The sequence below is a fragment of the Armigeres subalbatus genome, chromosome 1, assembly GCF_024139115.2.
Source record: "Armigeres subalbatus isolate Guangzhou_Male chromosome 1, GZ_Asu_2, whole genome shotgun sequence".
Taxonomy (NCBI): domain Eukaryota; kingdom Metazoa; phylum Arthropoda; class Insecta; order Diptera; family Culicidae; genus Armigeres; species Armigeres subalbatus.
Window position 1 is genome coordinate 187,264,291 of NC_085139.1, and position 19,876 is coordinate 187,284,166.

At 39.8% G+C, this 19,876-nt stretch overlaps 1 protein-coding gene across 3 annotated transcripts in view; it reads left to right on the top strand.

Moving 5' to 3' along the window:
- The window catches only part of LOC134205616 (beta-1,4-mannosyltransferase egh), a 435,947-nt gene extending 416,587 nt beyond the window's left edge, over positions 1 to 19,360 (top strand). For all 3 annotated transcript variants that reach the window (XM_062681029.1, XM_062681028.1, XM_062681030.1), the window contains exon 3: positions 18,391 to 19,360. In XM_062681029.1, coding sequence (XP_062537013.1) covers positions 18,391 to 18,963 — 573 coding nt within the window. In that variant the 3' untranslated portion in view covers positions 18,964 to 19,360. The remainder of the gene's footprint in view (positions 1 to 18,390) is intronic.
- Positions 19,361 to 19,876: the final 516 nt, after the last annotated feature.

Sequence of the window (19,876 nt, forward strand, 5' to 3'; positions counted from 1 at the left end):
TCCAAGTGCGCGTTGGTCCTCCACGAGCATCGTCCAGGTCTCGTGTCCGTAGAGGACTACCGGTCTAATTAGCGTTTTGTAGATTGTCAGTTTGGTACGGCGGCGAACTCTATTCGATCGGAGCGTCTTGCGGAGTCAAAGTACGTACGATTTCCAGCCACTATGCGTCTCCGAATTTCTCTGCTGGTGTCATTTTCGGCAGTCACCAGTGAGCCCAAGTACACAAATTCTTCTACCACCTCGATTTCGTCACCACCGATGCAAACTCGCGGTGGGTGGCTCACATTGTCTTCTCTTGAACCTCTTCCTATCATGTACTTCGTCTTCGACGTGTTGATGACTAGTCCGATCCGCTTAGCTTCCCTCTTCAGTCTGATGTCGGCTTCCTCCATCTTCTCAAAGTTACGTGCCATAATATCTATGTCGTCGGCGAAACCAAATAGCTGGACGGACTTATTGAAAATTGTACCACTCGCGTTAATCCCTGCTCTTCGTATTACCCCTTCCAAAGCGATGTTGAATAGCAAACACGAAAGACCATCACCTTGCCGTAACCCTCTGCGGGTTTCGAAGGGACTCGAATGCCCCTGAAACTCGAACTACGCACATCACCCGATCCATCGTCGCTTTGATCAACCGTGTCAGTTTATCCGGAAAACCGTGTTCGTGCATTAGCTGCCATAGCTGGTCCCGATCGATTGTATTATATGCGGCTTTGAAGTCGATGAATAGATGATGTGTGGGCACGTTGTATTCGCGGCATTTCTGCAGTACTTGGCGAATGGCGAACACCTGGTCCGTGGTGGAGCGTTCGCCCATAAAACCCGCCTGGTACTGCCCCACGAACTCCCCTTTTGCAGTTGGTGCTAGTCGACGGCATAAAATTTGGGAGAGTACCTTGTAGGCGGCGTTCGGCAATGTGATTGCGCGGTAGTTGCTACAATCCAGCTTATCGCCCTTTTTTGTAGATGGGACACGACACCTTCCATCCGCTCCTGCGGCAAAACTTCCTCCTCCCAAATCTTGGTAATGACCCAGTGCAGCGCTCTAGCCAGTGCCTCACCACCGTGTTTAAATAGCTCTCCTGGTAGTTGGTCAACCCCAGGGCTTTGTTGTTCTTCAGCCGGCCAATCTCCTCCTGGATTTCCTGGAGATCCGGAGCCAGTAGAATTATGTCCTGCGCGCGTTCTCCCAGGTCCATCACCATACCGCCATCTTCGTCTGCCACATCGCCATTCAGGTGTTCTTCGTAGTGCTGCCGCCACCTTTGGATCACCTCACGCTCGTTCGTAAGAAGGTTCCCGTTTATGTCCTTACACATATCAGGCTGTGGCACGTGGCCCTTACGTGAACGGTTTAACTTCTCATAGAACTTTCGTGTGTTATTAGCGCGGTACAGTTGCTCCGTTTCTTCACGGTCTCGATCTTCCTGCTGGCGCTTTTTCCTCCGGAAAATCGAGTTTTGTCTGTTCCGCGCCTGTTTATATCGTGCCTCGTTCGCCCTCGTGCGGTGTTGCAGCAATCTCGCCCATGCTGCATTCTTCTCTTCCACTAACTGCTCACATTCGCCGTCATACCAGTCGTTTCTCTGATCCGGGGCACCGTGCCAAGTGCAGCGGTTGCGGTGCTACCAATGGCGGATCGAATATCTCTCCAGCCATCTTCAAGAGACGCTGCGCCTAGCTGCTCTTCCGTTGGAAGTGCCACTTCCAGCTGCTGCGCGTATTCTTGGGCTAGTCTACCATCTTGTAGCCGCCCAATGTTAAGCCGCGGCGTCCGACTTCGACGCGTGTTGTACACCGTCGAGAGTTTTGAGCGCAGACATACTGCAACGAGGTAGTGGTCGGATTCAATATTCGCACTGCGGTAAGTGCGGACGTTCGTGATGTCGGAGAAGAATTTACCGTCGATTAGAACGTGGTCGATTTGGTTTTCCGTTTCTTGGTTAGGTGATCTCCATGTGGCCTTGTGGATATTTTTGCGGGGAAAGAAGGTGCTTCGGACTACCATTCCGCGGGAGGCTGCGAAGTTTATGCATCGTTGGCCGTTGTCATTCGATACGGTGTGCAGACTATCCGGTCCGATGACCGGTCTATACATTTCCTCCCTTCCTACCTGTGCGTTCATGTCACCGATGACGATTTTAACGTCTCGCAGTGGGCATCCATCGTATGTCTGCTCCAGCTGTGCGTAGAAAGTTTTTTTTCTCGTCATCGGGTCTCCCTTCGTGTTGGCGGTGCACGTTGATGATGCTATAGTTGAAGAAGCGGTCTTTTAGCCTCAGCTTACACATCTTTGCGTTGATTGACTGCCACCCAATCACACGTTGGCGCATCCTACCCAGCACTATGAAGCCGGTTCCCAGCTCGTTGGTGGTGCCACAGCTTTGGTAGAAGGTAGCCGCTCGATGCCCGCTTTCCACACTTTCTGCCCTGTCCAGCAAATCTCCTGCAGCGCCACGACGTCGAAGTTGCGGGGATGTAATTCATCGTAGATCATCCTGTCGCAACCTGCGAAACCTAGCGACTTGCAGTTCCATGTTCCAAGGTTCCAATCGTGATCCTTTATTCGTCGCCTAGGTCTTTGCCGATTATATCGAGTCGTACTATCTCTTAAATTGTTCATAATTATTGGTTTTCCAGGCGGCTTATTGGGCCTGCGCAAACCTCCTGTCTCGTCGGAGGGCCGTCGTGTCAGGGCTGTTTAGCGTCCCACCTAACACCAGGACTTGGGCTTGTGCGCTTTGAGCGGCACACGGTCGCTTTGGTGGGGCCTACTTGCGGATGCATGCAGCTTTTTATAGAGGTTTAACAGGGCCCACTGTCAAACCCCACCACATCCTAGGCAAGCCCCACAACTCGCAGATGGCCTGGGGAGGGATCGTCAAGCCCTTGGACATAGTCCCTGCTGCCCGTAAAGGTTACAAGTCGCAGACCTTTATCGTTGGTAGCGAAAAAAAGGCTTTCCGTACCAATGACAGGGCGAAAGAAACTTTCTCTTCCAATCTGCGCATTTGCATCTCCGATGACAATCTTTACATCGTGTTTTGGGAACTCTCCAAGGCTCTCATAGAACTCATCATTCACGTCATCAGGCATATCGTTCGTTGGGGCATATATGCTGATCAGGCTATAGTTGGAGAATTTGCCCTTCATTCTCAACACGCAAATGCGGTCGCTTATCGGCTTCCACCGGATAACACGCTTCATCTGCTTCCCGATCACCATGAAGCCAACTTCTCGTTCTGCTCTGTCACCGCCGCTATAGTAGATGTGGTACTTGAATGAAGTGTTCGCTATGGGATCCACCGCCCGGAATTCACGTTCTCCAGTTCTGGGCCACCGTATTTCCTGGATTGCTGCCACACTCAAGCCGACCTTCTGCAGCTTACCAGGAGCTCAACACGTGCGGGTTCATTCAAAGTTCTCACGTTCCAAGATCCGACGTTCCAATCGTTGTCGTTTATTCGTTGCCATTGAATTAATCCGTTTGCTCTACTTTTGCCTTTCTTGGTAACTGTAGAATCTTCGGTAGGCTACCTTAACAAAGTTGCGCTACCTACATCGCGTTGAAGGGGCTGCCTTCTCGATGCTGACACGAGACAACATGGTGTGCACAGTTTAGTTTAGAGTCCCTCGGTGGCACTCGGACGATGATCAGCCGCCCCTAACATGGGGAATAGACGCTGTTTTGAGCCGTATCTCCGGAAGAAGATACAGCAAATCCTCCTTCCCTGTCAGCATACCACCATAGTTCCCACCGGGGTTGGTTACCCGATCTTCCCTTAAGTTGCTCGTATCCCAGCTAGCGCTACGAGGAGGTAGGGATAGGAGTTGCTGGGTAAAAGGGCTAAGGACCACAAAATGGGGTCTATTTTATTCCTTCAGCGTTAGCGTTGTTACGGTATACTTCGTAGATTGGACACTAGTGATACTCATGTTTCTTATGGAATCCTTATCCAGATTGCTATCGGAAATCAAGGTGGGGAGTTACCCTTGATTCCAATCTAAGATAAAAAATGCATAAGCATGAGGATTACTACTCCCGGCCACGCCCATCTTTACCGTAACTAGGGATAGGAAAGGAAATGTTGATGTAGAACTTACTTAACGAGAGGCCCCCGACTTGGCGACGCCCTCATAAGTTCTACGGAGTTGGTGGTTGGGTAGGGTAAGGTAGGTCATGGAGGTTTGCTTCAAGCTGGCAATTCGACCCACAGACTATGTTGTTTACCTGTTTTTATTTAAACTCTTGCCAGCCGGCTGTCGAAAGAGTATGCTAATATCGATTTTATTTACAGTTTATTCTTTAAATAATTTACAGGCGATTTCTTAACCTCAATCCATCAACAACTATCCCTTGAACAAATCTAAATTTACCAAATTTGTACTTTCTGCTCAGTGAGCAAAACGATTCCTCTAGGTTCATCGAATACAAAAATCAACCATGCATTTTAAAGATAATTATACTAAACATTTTACAAAGTTTTATTTGAAGTATTTGACGAAGAAAACGACCCAAAAGGCTCAAAAACCAAATATAGAAAAATGTTTGCCCAAACTCCCCCGTAATTAAAAACTTACGATGCAGCTAGTTGAAATTGAACTCAAAGATGCAATTGCTGCTTTAAAAATGTATGCCGAAGCGCAATAGCTATAGTCGCTCAAAGGGGGGTTGCCTCAAGTGTAACGACCCACACAAACCCTGCGGATAGTTCACACGAATGTGACATAGAGGGGTAGGGGGATTGAAAATAGCCAATTTTCGCGTTAGGTTATTAATGGATCCTCTCCTACAGGAGGAAAAGAATACGAAATGTTACTTGTATGAGTCATGTTACTCTGTACAATTAATTTACGGTGGACCTACATTAGAGCAGGGCGCAACTGAAAAAAACATTCAATTCATCTAATCAAGTAAAATCAAGATTCTGGGATCCCGACCATGCGGAACTGGCCCAGCCAGCCGCGCCCATTATGTATGGAAATTAGTGTGGAAAACTATGCATTTCTGAATTTTTGCTCTTGGAGGTTAAGGCTGTTCGGGACCCCGAAAGGCTTTGAAAAGACATTGATTTGAAAAAAAAACCCTACTCTTATATAGGTGTATTTGAAATAAAAACTGCAAAAAACACATTATTGGGTTGATCTCACCAAATTTGATTCCTTTCGAAAACCAGTCATTTTATGGTTCGACCACCAAGATCCAGGAAACTTATAGTATAGTATACACTTCACAGTAGCAGCACATACATTTCTTCTAATCTAAATCTAATCGTCAAAACGCACGACACTTGAACACTATATGGTTTATCGGAATAATCGCAATCAGAAACGACAAAATATTTGCAAAACACAAATAAAGGAAAAATGTAGGATTCTGAGACAGCCGAATGTTCCGAAACCACGGATGAGCGGAGAAAAAAAAACACGGACACAGAAAATTGTGAACGTCTTCATTCGCGCGCGGCACACTACGATCACACGGGGTCTATTTTATTCCTTCAGGTACGCAAAGTACCAATGGTACGCTTTACCCAGCATTTGCCGTGCCAAAATAAAGAATAGATGCAGTGAAAACTAGTGTGGAGGAAAATGAGTAGGTCGGACCTTAAACATCTTAAAAAAAACATAAAACTAATTCGATTTGAAAGATTTTTTTAACTAGAGATTATTTATCATTTAAGTCACCCACCCTGCCATTTAGAAATTATAGTTTACAAGGACTTCGAATGAGAGACCATGGTCTAATTGGTGCTTTAAAATTTTCCTCGGAATGCCACGTCGAGTTCAAAATCTCAATAACTTCATATACATTTGTTATTCAACCGTAGTTTTATTGGACAAATCATATTTTGAAACTATCTTCATTATTTCAATTACTTTATATTTTTCAAACAAATAGTCCTACTAAAGACTTATACTGCCGCTAACCGCAAGTCGAGCACATCTGTATATGGAAGCCCATATACAGATGTGCTCGACTTGCGATTAGCGGCAGTATAAGCTTTGTGAGTCCAAAAATTTCTCTGTCTAGGATCAATAAGATCATTTTATATCATTCTTTTGCTGTTTTACAGAAAACTATTAAACAACAACAAATTGTTCAGTTCAATCAATGTTAATTGCCTATTTCCGGGGATTAAACCACCCGACTTGGACTTTAATTCACAATGTTGTGAAATGTTGTGTTGTGTATTGGAGGTAACTACTTTCCCTTCGATGGGACTCGAACCCAATCCCCGTACTGTAGGGTCATGGGTTCGAGTCCCATCGAAGGGAAAATGGTTACCTCCAATACATTTTCCAAATCAATATCTTCCACATAACGTACATATTCACATATGAGTTTTCACAACATTATAAACAAATTGTTGTTGTGTTACTAAATATGGATAACCATAGCCATAGCTTCTGGCTAATTCAATGAACATCATCCTCAATATCTACTCCGTGGTACTTACACTCAGGAAAATCGACACATACTTTATGGCAAAAATCCATGTATTTTGAAATATGCATATCATGCGTCGGCGCATACTTAATTGCATACAAATTCACACATGGATACGATGACCCACATGGATAGTATATATGAACGCTCATGTAATGCATGCGGGCGCATGAAATATATGTGTCGAAAATATGGAATGCATTTGGCAACCCCTATTGCAAAAATCCATGAGTAAACTCATGAATATAATGCGGAGTTTTTTGTAAGTGTATAAGTCACTGGCCTCTAACTTCCATCTTCTCCCTATTTACGGTGAATATGGGCGTAGCCAGTGGCCAGAAAACCGCAAAAATCGCGAAATACGCGTAGTCGCAACACCCTGCTTGTGCAGCTTATATTATACAGACTTATGCCTAACGTTCAATTTGCCTTTTTTTTTTTTTACTGATTTTATTTGCTAATTATCTAATACATGCATTCATCTCTTAGACTAGGTGTTCCGTGTTTTCTTAACACTATCATCCTTATTTGCTATGTTACGCTTTTAGTTATTATTAATACATTTCAATTGCCTCTACAAGTTAGAATTTTTTCCTCTGGTTGAATTGAACCATGTTGGAATTACAATGTTTTCTACTTAAACTAAACTTAACCTATTTTATACTAAGGGTACAAGGAGTTAATCGTTGCAATAGAAGATTGCAACGATTTTTGTCTAAAATTGGAAATTATTTTGTTGGACATTTGTTGCAATGTCTCAATATTAGAAATTCTATGAAGTTCAATGGTACTATACCACGGAGGCAACTTCAGAATCATTTTCAGAATTTTATTTTGAATCCTCTGAAGTGCCTTCTTTCTGGTATTGCAGCAACTAGTCCATATTGGCACAGCATACAACATGGCAGGTCTAAAAATTTGTTTGTAAATCAAAAGTTTGTTCTTAAGACAAAGTTTTGATTTTCTGTTTATAAGTGGATATAGGCACTTAATATATTTGTTACATTTGGCTTGAAGGCCTTCAATGTGATTTTAAAAGTTAATTTTTGATCTAGCAGAAGTCCTAAATATTTAGCTTCGCTAGACCAATTAATTGGAACCCCATTCATAGTGACAATATGTCTGCTAGAAGGTTTCAAATAAGAAGCTCTCGGCTTATGTGGGAAAATTATAAGCTGAGTTTTGGAAGCATTCGGGGAAATTTTCCATTTTTGCAAGTAAGTGGAGAAAATATCCAAACTTTTTTGCAATCTACTACAAATGACACGAATGCTACGCCCTTTGGCTGAAAGGCCCGTGTCATCTGCAAACAAAGATTTTTGACACCCTGGTGGTGAATCAGGTAAGTCCGAAGTAAAAATGTTATACAAAATGGGCCCCAGTATGCTGCCTTGGGGGACACCAGCCCTTACAGGTAATCTATCAGATTTAGTATTCTGATAGTTTACCTGCAGTGAAACGATCTGATAAATAATTTTGGATCAGTTTAATGATGTACAGAGGAAAATTAAAATTCATCAATTTTACAATCAAACCTTCATGCCAAACACTGTCAAATGCTTTCTCTATATCAAGAAGAGCAACTCCAGTCGAATATCCTTCAGATTTGTTGAGCCGAATTAAGTTCGTAACTCTTAATAACTGATGGGTGGTTGAATGCCCATGGCGAAAACCAAATTGCTCATCAGCAAAAATAGAATTGTCATTAATATGAACCATCATTCTATTTAAAATAATCTTTTCAAACAGTTTGCTTATTGAAGAAAGCAAACTGATTGGGCAATAACTAGAAGCCTCACCTGGATTTTTGTCCGCCTTCAAAATTGGAACAACGTTTTTCCATTTATCTGGAAAGTATGCCAATTGAAAACATTTGTTAAATAAATTAACCAAAAAGGATAGAGAGCTCTCAGGAAGTTTTTTGATAAGTATGTAGAAAATACCATCATCACCCAGGGCTTTCATATTTCTAAATTTTCTAGTAATAGATCTCACTTCATCCAAATTAGTTCCCAACGAAGGGTCGAAAACATTCTCTTGATTGAGAATGTCTTCGAAGCTCCGTGTAACCTGATCCTCAATTGGACTAGTGAGACCTAGACTAAAATTATGGGCACTCTCGAACTGCTGAGCAAGTTCTTGAGCCTTTTCGCCATTTGTTAATAAAATTTTATTTCCCTCTTTAAGCGCTGGAATTGGCTTTTGAGGTTTTTTAAGAATTTTTGTTAATTTCCAAAAGGGTTTCGAACTGGGATCCAACTTCGAGACATTATTCTCAAAGTTGGTATTTCTCAGAATAGCGAAACGTTTTTTAATTTCATTTTGCAAATCTCGCCAAATAACTTTCAACGCGGGATCGCGAGTTCTTTGGTATTGCCTTCTTCTCACATTTTTAAGACGGATCAGTAGCTGAAGATCGTCGTCAATAATAATGGAGTTGAATTTAACTTCACATTTAGGAATTGCAATGCCTCTGGCTTCGACAATTAAATTTGTCAAAGATACGAGAGCATTATCAATATCACTTTTGGTATCGAGAGGAATATCAACATCAAAATTCCTATCGATATACGTTTTATAAATCCCAATCAGCTCTATGATAATTAAAAGTAGAGCTGATTGGATTATAAATGGCTTCTTGTGAGATTTCAAATGTCACAGGAAGATGATCAAGTCAAAGTCAGCATGAGTTACCAATTGGCCACACAGCTGACTTGAATCCGTTAAAACTAAATCAATTGTAGAAGGATTTCGACTGGAAGAAAAACAAGTTGGTCCATTGGGATATTGAATAGTATAATATCCCGCAGAACAATCTTCAAATAAAATTTTACCATTGTAATTGCTTTGAGCATTATTCCATGAACGGTGTTTGGCATTGAAGTCACCAATTACGAAGAATTTTGATTTGTTGCGAGTCAGAATTTGAAGATCAGCTTTCAACAAATTCTTTTGCTGCCCATTGCATTGAAAAGGCAAGTAGGCTGCAATGAAGGAAAATTGTCCAAAATTTGTTTCAACAGAAACTCCCAAGGTTTCAAAAACTTTGGTTTCAAACGAAGAAAATAATTTATGTTTGATACGTCTATTAATGACAATGGCGACCCCACCACAGGCGCTGTCAAGACGATCATTTCTGTAGATAAAATAGTTTGGATCTCTTTTAATGGAGAGTCCTGGTTTTAAATACGTTTCAGTTATAATGGCAATATGCACATTATGAACTGAAAGGAAGTTGAATAATTCATCTTCCTTACCCTTTAGAGAGCGGGCATTCCAATTTAGAACTTTCACACAATTATTTGGATCCATTGAAACGGTTTAGGGTCATTTGGCCGAATGCCGTTTGGCCGAATGTCGTTTGGCCGAATGCCATTTGGCCGAAAGGGTCATTTGGCCGAACGCCATTTGGCCGAATGCCGTTTGGCCGAATGGTTGAAGTACGTTTCCTTACTAAGTAAGAAGTGAGTAGTGAGAAACACGAAGGAAGAAGGAAGAAGAAAGAAGGAAGTAGGAGGAAAGAACAATGGTGAAGGGAGAAGGAAGAAGGGTTAAGGAAGAGGGAAGAGGGAAGAAGGAAGAAGGAAAAAGGAAAAAGAAAAAAGGAACAAGGAAGAAGAAAGAAGGAAAAAGGAAGAAGGAAAAAGAGAAAAAAGAAAGAAGAAGGAGAAAGGAAAAAGGAAGAAGGAAGAAGAATGAGGGAAGAAGGATGAAAGAAAAAGGGAAAAGGAAGAAGGAAGAAGATGAGGGAAGGAGGAAGAAGGAAGAAAAAAAGAAAGAAGGAAGAACAAACAAAAACGAAAGAAGAAGGAATAAGAAAGAAAGAAGAAGGGATAAGGAAGAAGGAAGAAGTAAGAAGGAAGAAAGAAGAAGGAAGAGGGAAGAAGGAAGAAGAAAGAAGCAAGAAAGAAGTATGAAGAAGGAAGAATGAGTAAGGAAGAAAGAAAAAGGAGGAAGAAGGAACCAAAATGAAGGAAGAAGGTAGAAGAAAGAAGAAAGAGGAAGGAGGGAGGGAAAAGGAAGAAGGAAGAAGGAAGGAGGAAGAAGGAAGGACGAAGAAGGAAGAAGGAAAAGGAAGGAGGGAGAAAGAAGAAGAAGGAAGAAGGAAGAAGGTAGAAGGAAGAAGGTAGAAGGAAGAAGAAAGAATTAAGAAGGGACAAGGAAAAAGGAAGAAGGAGGAAGAAGAAATAAGGAAGAAGGAAGGAGGAAGAAGGAAGAAGGGTGAAAGAAGAAGGAATGAGGAAGAAGGAAGAAGGGTGAAAGAAGAAGGAAGAAGGAAGAAGGACGGAGGAAGAAGAAAGAAGGAAGAAGGTAGAAGGAAGAAGGAAGAAGGAAGAAAGAAGGAGGAAGAAGTAAGGAAGAAAAAGAAGGAAAAGGAAGAAGGAAGAAAGAAGAAGGAAGAAGGAAGAAGGAAAAAGGAATAAGAAAGAAGGAAGAAAGAAGAAGGAAGAAAGAAGAAGGAAAAAGGAATAAGAAAGAAGGAAGAAGATATAAGAAAGAAGGAAGAAAGAAGAAGAAAGAAGAATTAAGGAAGAAGGAAGAAAAAAGAAGGAAGAAGGAAGAAGGGAAAAGGAAGAAGGAAGAAGGAAAATGGAAGAAGGAAGAAGAAAGAAGGAAAAAAGAAGAAGGAAGAAGGAAGAAGGAAGAAGGAAGAAGGAAGAAAGAAGAAGGAAGAAGGAAGAAGGAAAAACAAAGAAGGAAGAAGGAAGAAGAAAGAAAAAAGAAGAAAGAAGGAAGAAGGAAGAAGGAAGAAGGAAGAAGGAAGAAGGAAGAAGGAAGAAGGAAGAAGGAAGAAGGAAGAAGGAAGAATGAAGAAGAAAGAAGGAAGAAAGAAGAAAGAAGAAAGAAGAAGGTAGAAGGAAAAAGGAAGAAGGAAGATGGAAGAAGGAAGAAGAAAGAAGAAGGAAGAAGGAAAAAGGGAGAAACAAGAAGGGTGAAACAAGAGAAGTGAGAAGGAAGATGGAAGAAGGAAGAAGGAAGAAGGTAGAAGGAAAAGGGAAGAAGCAAGAAGGGAGAAGGAAGAAGGAACAAGGAACAATGATGAAGGAAGAAGGAAGAAAGAGAAAGGAAGAAGGAAGAAGGAAGAAAAAAAGAAAGAAGTAAGAAGGAAGAATAAACAAAAACGAAGGAAGAAGGAATAAGAAAGAAAGAAGAAAGAAGTTAGAGAATGGAAAAAATAAGAGAGAAGAAAGAATGATGAAGGAAGAAGGAATAAGGAGGAAGGGTGAAGAAAGAAAGAAGAAGAAAGAAGGAAGTAGGAAGAAATACCACTCGTGAACTGATGTCAATTTTTTTTTACTATTCGGCCAAACGGCATTCGGCCAAATGACCCGTTCGGCCAAACGGCATTCGGCCAAATGGCGTTCGGCCAAACGGCATTCGGCCAAATGGCATTCGGCCAAACGGCCTGACACCATTGAAACGGAGTCCGATAACAATTTTTGTGTGTACTTTATACCAACCTGAACAGCTTCAGGAATGGTATTTGCTTTGAACATTGCATCAATCATGTGATGCAATTGTTCAGTTAAAAATCAAAATGGAAGCAGTCATGCTACCTGAATCGGCAACATGACCATTATTTTCCGTTGGGACATGGGTATAAACCTCATTTTGAGAAGAGAAATTTTGTCTACCAGCTGCGATGTTTGCATACGTAGGTACATTGGAAAAATTGGAATTTACTGAAGTGCTTGCTACCCGTTGACGAGCGGCAAAATTTGTTTGTGAATTGTGGTGGGTATGAATTGCTCGACCGGTAACCGGTTTCGAAATTTGAGCGTTTGAAAAATTTCTACCCGTCGAATCAGGGATCCGATTGGAATTTCCCGTCATCAATTTTGCACGGGAATTCAAAACTTTTTTGCGTGAAGGGCATTCCCAGAAATTGGATTTATGATTGCCCCCACAGTTTGCGCACTTAAATTTATTGGAATCTTCTCTCACAGGACATGCGTCCTTGGCGTGAGAGGTTCCACCACAAATCATGCATTTAGCATCCATGTGGCAATGTTTGGTTCCATGACCCCACTTTTGGCACTTACGGCACTGGGTAGGGTTTTGGAAATTTCCCCCAGGCCTGCGGAAATGTTCCCATGTAACACGGACATGAGACATAATACAGGCCTTTTCCAAACTTTTCATATTATTTAGTTCACGTTTGTTAAAATGAACTAAATAAAATTCTTGAGAAATGCCCCTCTGGGAAGTACCAGAATGGGATTTCTTTTTCATCTTAATTACTTGGACTGGTGAAAATCCAAGTAATTGAGAAATTTCAATTTAATCTCATCCAGTGATTTGTCATCACTGGGGAGACCTTTCAAGACGACTTTGAACAATCGCTCAGTTTTGTCGTCGTATGTGAAGAATTTATGGCGCTTCTCAGTTAAATAGTGAAGAAGACGTTTGCGATCGTCAAAGGATCCCGGCAAAACGCGGCAGTCACCCTTCCTAGCAATCTGAAATGAAACCTTGATCCTCTGAAGGTTACTCAAAATCTCATTCCGGAAGCCAGAAAACTCGGCAACAGATACCACAATTGGCGGAATCCTTTGCTTTTTCGCATGAATCGAATCACCTGGGCTAGAAGTAGATTCGATTTGCTCAATTTCATCATTAATCAAATCGAACTGATTGCTCAGTTCGATAGGAGAAGAATTATTTTGAATGTTAGGGTTAGAAAGAATATCTGAAGTCTCCAGCTTCCTTCTATATTTTCCACGCTTAGGCAGGACGGTCATGAAACCTTGTTTCTTAGAAGAAAGTGGAAAATTCAGAGACTCACCGTTCCTCTTGTTTTTATTGATACTCATTGCTGAGCGTGGAGACGTGACCTTCTAAGAGGTTTTTTCCCAGAACGATGTCCCTGCAGGATTACCACCGCTTGTCGGAATTTTACTTCCGCAAACGGGTCCAACGTAAAACGAAGGCACGGGTCCTTGCAAAGATCGTAACGGGATCAGTGGGTACAAATAGCGCTAAGAAGCACCGTTGAAATTAAAATAGCTTCGGGTAGTATTAAAAACTTCCTTCCGCAAAGAGAGAAAGAACCGCAAAACGCGAAGCACGAAAGCACGATGCGGTCTGATTCAATATGCCTAATGTTAACATCGCGGATCCACAATATAATTAAAACAGTTGGCGGGACAGTTATGCCGAGGGCTTTGGGAGATTTCGTCGAAAGACATTTAATCAAATGACGTTCAGTCCAAAGGACGTTTAGTCGAAGGAACATTTGGTCGAAAGTGAGCATACACTCTCCATAAAAATTCCATGGATACCTTTTTTGTGTTAATACACAACTTTTCAAAAGGACCTAAGTAACATTTTTATGAATTAATTTGAGTACTGCAATCAGCAGGTCAATATGATAGCTTTTGATTACAGTACCGTAAGCAGGGGGAACTTTGATCACTGGGGTAACATTGATCAGTTTAACCATTTTCAAGAAATTAATAAATTATTATTTTCCGTTATTACAAGTACTTATTGTGAGTTAGGTATCTTAATCATGACTAAATTTGCTGCTGAATGATATAACTTTTGAATGATTTTGCATTTATTTTTCGCCAAAATTTGAACAATAAAATCAACAATAATTTTTGAACTCACAGCAAGCTGCCAAAAAAGCACTCAAAACAAGTATAATAACCAGGGAATCAATATTCGAGCAACGCCTAACAATATACTCTTTGTCATCAACAGAGTTTGTTACTGACAAACGCACCTAGCGACAAACCTTTATCAGAACCCGAACACAATATGACAAGAATCATTTGCCTTGCATGCTCTGATATCTCCGAAAATACGCTGCTAATTTTGTAATCATTGTTCGATTCTCGAATATTTCCATAAAAGCAGAAACTATGATAGCATAAAACCGAAATTTTCACTTGAAATAATGCAAAATAACGGGATGAAAAGTTAGCAACAAGATTGTCTTCTTTTTTGTTGCTGACAAAATTTTTCGGATCTTTGTCATTATTATCTCCGACAAAAACAAAGCTTTGTCGTTGGTTTTTTTTTTGTCGCTTGTTTCGCAGGCGCATTTCAAAAAAATTGATTCCCTGATAATAACAAAAAAATTAAGCTCGTACCTAGTTATGTGATAAGTAATCTAATTTTCTTGGTTGGTCCATAGTTTTTGCTTCAAAATTTTGATATGTATTGTTGAAAAACCCGATAATTACACTAGCGGTGGAGATGCCTTTCTCGAAACAATCGATGAACATCGCCTCAGCGTAAGAGATTCCAACTATAATTGCCTACCTTAAGGCGTTTGCAAACGCTTTCTCTAAAGATAAATGATTGATCAAAGTTACCCCAAATTGAAAAATAAGAAAACTCGACTATAAACTATATGCTCTACATGTAGCAGTACTCATTTTAAAAATATAAAAAAGCCATGATTTCACATACGGACGAAATATTTACAAAACAATTGAAAAAATTATCAATGTTCCCCCGGATTACGGTACTGAAATTAATTCATGAAAAAATATGCTTAGGTTCTTTTGAAAAGTTAAGCGAGAATTGTATAACAATTTCGTTCTCTTTGATTAGGCGAAAGTATTTTGTTATATTTAAGGTATAAACTGCCGTCGCAAGCATACCAACTAACAGATATCGATATGGATAACATATGAATATGGGAGAGTTATGACTAAATTTAACAGTGAATTGTACTGTCAGGTCTATCCTAGATTAATGATTACCCCTTTATAAGGCAGTGGTAACTATATTGCCACCAACAAATTACATGTTTTTCTATTTATCAACAAGAGTTCTACTTATTATTTCCCATGTAGTGGCTTTATTGTAACACCCCATATGAATTTGAGCCATAAAAATAATGGAAAGTCAACAGTTCCTTTACGAACAGATCGTAAGTTTCGAGTGGAAAAAGGATTTTCATTTATAATAAAAAAACGACAAAGATATATTTTTCCCGTCGGTATTAATTATTTTGAATTTCCTGTGTTAGATTATGGCGTGAAAAAAGCTTTGCCTTTCTGCATATTTGGTTTGTGGATTTTGAAGAAGTTGTGTTTTTGGGAGCAAAAGTGCAATTTTTTTTTCACTTATAATGCGTTTTCCGACTAGGACTCTTCACTAAAAAATGTAACGTACCTTGATTTGACTGGTTTTACGTAAAACCTAATTTTAAAAAATCTTTTATTTATTTTTGTAGTTGCCTTTTTTCCCGCTTGCAAGGCAGTGGCAACTATATTGCCACCAATGTTGTCCCGCTTGCCGGGCAGTGGCAACTATATTGCCACCAATTTTTCAATGTTTCTGAACTGTTTAATGTATAACAAACATTTATTTGAGTTTAATGTAATGTGACCAGATATTTTTTGCGCCAGCGCGGGACAATTTTTTTTAATCCTTGTTTTTATTCAAAAAGGAGGGACCTGCAAGACAAGTGTATTCTTTTTCGCAAATTTCATATCAATTTGTCCATTTCGAAACATGTGCTGTGCATATGCACGGCCAAGATATTTAACAAAAAAATGGTTTTCATACGGCCGAGTTGCCGAATAATATGCAATAAATTGGTCGCTTTTTGTTAAGTATGATAGGCGTTCCGTTACAAAGAGCAAACAATTTTCTTCCCTGGAGAAGACATCGAACCTGGTACCGAAACGTTGGACAAAATTTAAAATTTTTCTAGTACATCAGACTGTATAGCCGTAAAATCTCGAAAATTTATTATTTCTGTGAATTTTGAAATGATTTCAGTTCTTCACTTTAAAAGCATTGTTATTGTTGCAGATTGAGTAAAATATTCCTCAATAGCACGTTCAAACCTTCCATTTTATTTTACTTATTACAGCTCTTTTGGATACCTACAATTAAACATTCCAAACTTTCCTCGTTCTCGTGTCCATGAGGATTTGACTACGATCCCTAGAATACACCAAAGCAGGCTTGTCAAAATTCCTCAAACTCGCTAGAGTTTAGGACGAAATGTTTTAAGTGCGTGTTTTAAGTGAGTGCTTGTGCTGCCGCTCGGCGTTGCACTACCACAGTTCAAGACAAAATTTTCAAAACGACTTATCTGCATTTGTAAACAAAGATTCAAACGACGATTTGACGAATCTGATAGCTTTCCCACGCAAACCAACACCATCAACAGGTAGCGGAAATCTTCACCTACCTATTGGTGGTGTTGGTTTGCGTGGGAGAGCTATCGGATTCGTCTAATCGTCGTTTGAATCTTTGTTTACAAAAGCAGATAAGTCGTTTTAAAAATTTTGTCTTGAGTTATAATTGTGTGGGAGACGGAAAGATACAAATGACGTTTATGAGAAACCTCTTTTCTGCGTCCAAATTATATTTCTTACATCTTAAATAAAATTATCCTCAGAGTACAAACAAAGTAAGGGAGAGCTAAACAAATTTGTTTGAACCACATGCGAGAGTGGCCGTGGCGTTGGGTGAAAGACCACTGGAGTCTCTGGCCTCTGGAGCGATGCTTTGTATGTGACGAAAATCGAAAACCATTAATCAATATAATAAATTTTCAAAATCTTATAAGTTCTTGAAGAACGTTTACTAAATTACTGCTATTTTAAAATATTTCTTTATTTCACGGGACATTATTCTGAAAAAAGTGAAACGCGGGACATTTCGCGGGACTCATTTCAGCGCGGGACAAATGGCGAAAATGCGGGACTGTCCCGCGAAACGCGGGACGTCTGGTCACCTTATATGCCATGTCAACATTATGTCCTATCGTTGTTTTTGTTAATTTATACAATAGCCTTGTTTGTCTGTCCGGTGACTAGCCAACCAGACGCAGCACGCGGGGAAATTCTCACAAAAAATTAAATATTTGACACTTCATTTTTTTTACTATCAGATGCAGAAAACAAAACCAGGGAGAACCTTAGATAACCAGAGTCTGTGACGGGAAATGTCATATCGATGTCATGGGACTAACTTGCTAATAACTTTTCTCACAAGTCATTTACAATTATGGTTTCCAAATAAACATGTAGCCCTCAAATGACCCGGAAACTTTTTCTAATAGGTAATTTCTCTAAATATGATATTGGCGGCGTGAGAGCCGAATTAGTGTCAGATGACATTAATGTCATGACATTCCGTGACATTTTTTTAATCTCGCTCTCATGGCTCACACTTTGTATTTAGAACAATGATCTGTTCGACAAAGTTCTAGGACCCTTTAATTACTACATGTTAATCAAAAAATTCGAACTGTAAATGACTTTTGGAAAAAGTTATTACGAAATTAGTAATAGCAATGCCATGACATTTTTTTGACATTTCCCATCACTCCAGACACAGCATTTGATAAAAAAAATCACATCATCTGCTTTATAAAAGGTTAATTTATTTCTCCGATCCCACGCGTTACAACATTTTCTAGAATTTTATCTTTCTGGAAAAGCATCAAATTAGTATAGAAAAAACTTTTTTCATTTTTTTTATGGAGCGCCCTTTTATTGGGTTTTATTTGATGCCCTGATGCTCTGGACAAAATTGATTTGTCGATTTGAATCGTTTTGCACTAACTCATTGAATGAGGAATGACTCTGCAAAATTTCAACCAGATCGCAGAATATTTGAATTTATTAGATTTTTTAAAGTTTTGCATGGAAAATGCGTTTTGAGACTTCATCGGCTATTATCTCAGTATGCGAAAAACCAATATGGGACTGATATGAAAGTACCGGCAGTATGATACTCATTCAGTTTTTGAAGAATTAAATACAGAATGTTATGCTGAAAACCGCAAGAAAATTGAATTTTGTCCAGAGCATCAGGGCATCAAATAGATCCAAATAAGAGGGCGGCCCATCGAAACATTTGAAAAAGTGTTTTTGGAGCATATTACGTAAAATAATTTTAAATAATAACACATTTTTGCAGTAACAAATCCCAATTGTTTTTTTTTTCTGGTTTCAGGTCCACGCAGAGAAGGAAGTCTCGTTCGACAACGGTATCGATGGTTCGGTAGCCGAGGATTGTTTCTTCGCTATGCGCGCTTTCGCAAAAGGATACACTTTCAATTTCATCGAAGGTGAGATGTACGAAAAATCCCCGTTCACGCTTTTGGACTTCCTGCAGCAAAGGAAACGTTGGCTGCAAGGAATTCTACTGGTAGTCCACTCGCATACCATTCCTCTGCGGAACAAGCTCCTATTGGGAATCAGCGTCTACTCCTGGGTGACGATGCCACTTTCCACTTCGAATATGATCTTCGCCGGATTGTATCCCATACCATGCCCAAATTTAGTGGACTTTTTATGTGCATTCATCGCCGGCTTCAACATTTACATGTATGTTTTCGGGGTAATCAAATCATTTTCGCTGTACCGATTTGGAGTGGTGAAATTTCTCGCATGTGTTCTGGGGGCCCTGTGCACTATTCCGATCAATGTGATCATAGAAAATGTGGCCGTCATTTGGGGATTAGTCGGCAAGAAGCACAAATTTTATGTGGTGCAAAAAGATGTAAGGGCGCTCGTTACAGTTTAATGTGGGAATCATGCTTATTTAAGCCTTAAGCGGTTTATGATATTTACAAAAGCCTATTTCCCCATGAGTATGGCCAGGTAAACTACTTTAGTACACTATCGGAAAATAGGCTTCTACGAATCCATAGATTTTTTTTGCGTCAGAGGAAAAGTAAGATTAGAGGTTTAGCTGTTTACCTTATGTATATTTAGTAGGTCTGTTTAGTATTTTTAACTAAAATACCATAAAAGTTTATGTAGATGTTAAGGTCACAGTCATGTTTATGTTGGTTTATGTCAAAAAAAAATACATCACATGTTACAGGAACAGATGGTTTTCCTTATATCATTTTTGCTTATTTGGAGTGGCAATAAGTTAGGAGAAGCTGATCAGAAAATAATAAAATCATATCTGGAGATTTTCATTGTTATTTATTTTCGTGTATATTTTTGTAGCGATATTTTGCCGTGATATACATTTTACGTGTAAAGTTATTATATTTGAGAACCATGTTCTCCAACGTGTAGTATATGTAATTGGCATTTTCTTCCGTTTATTTAAAAAAACTTGAGATTCTACTACTGAAAAAGTATTCACAAAAAGCTACTTCATCTTCATTATGATGTTATCGTTTAATCGGCAACCAAATCATTCGACTTATAATTAATTCTTGTTTAATTGCATCGATTAACGTTCCACAAAATAGTCACTACATAATGTAGAGTAAATGAAACTCGCATCACAATGAACAAAACTACTTACTAATAACAAAATGTGCGATTAATAGAGTATTTGCTGCTACATCACAAATATAAAACAATGGTTACGCAAAACAACTTAGATAACTTACACATATTAAATCGAAATTGATAGCAGATCAAAACACCTACGTCCACACATGTTGTTCATTATCTATTTAATATTCTAGAAATGA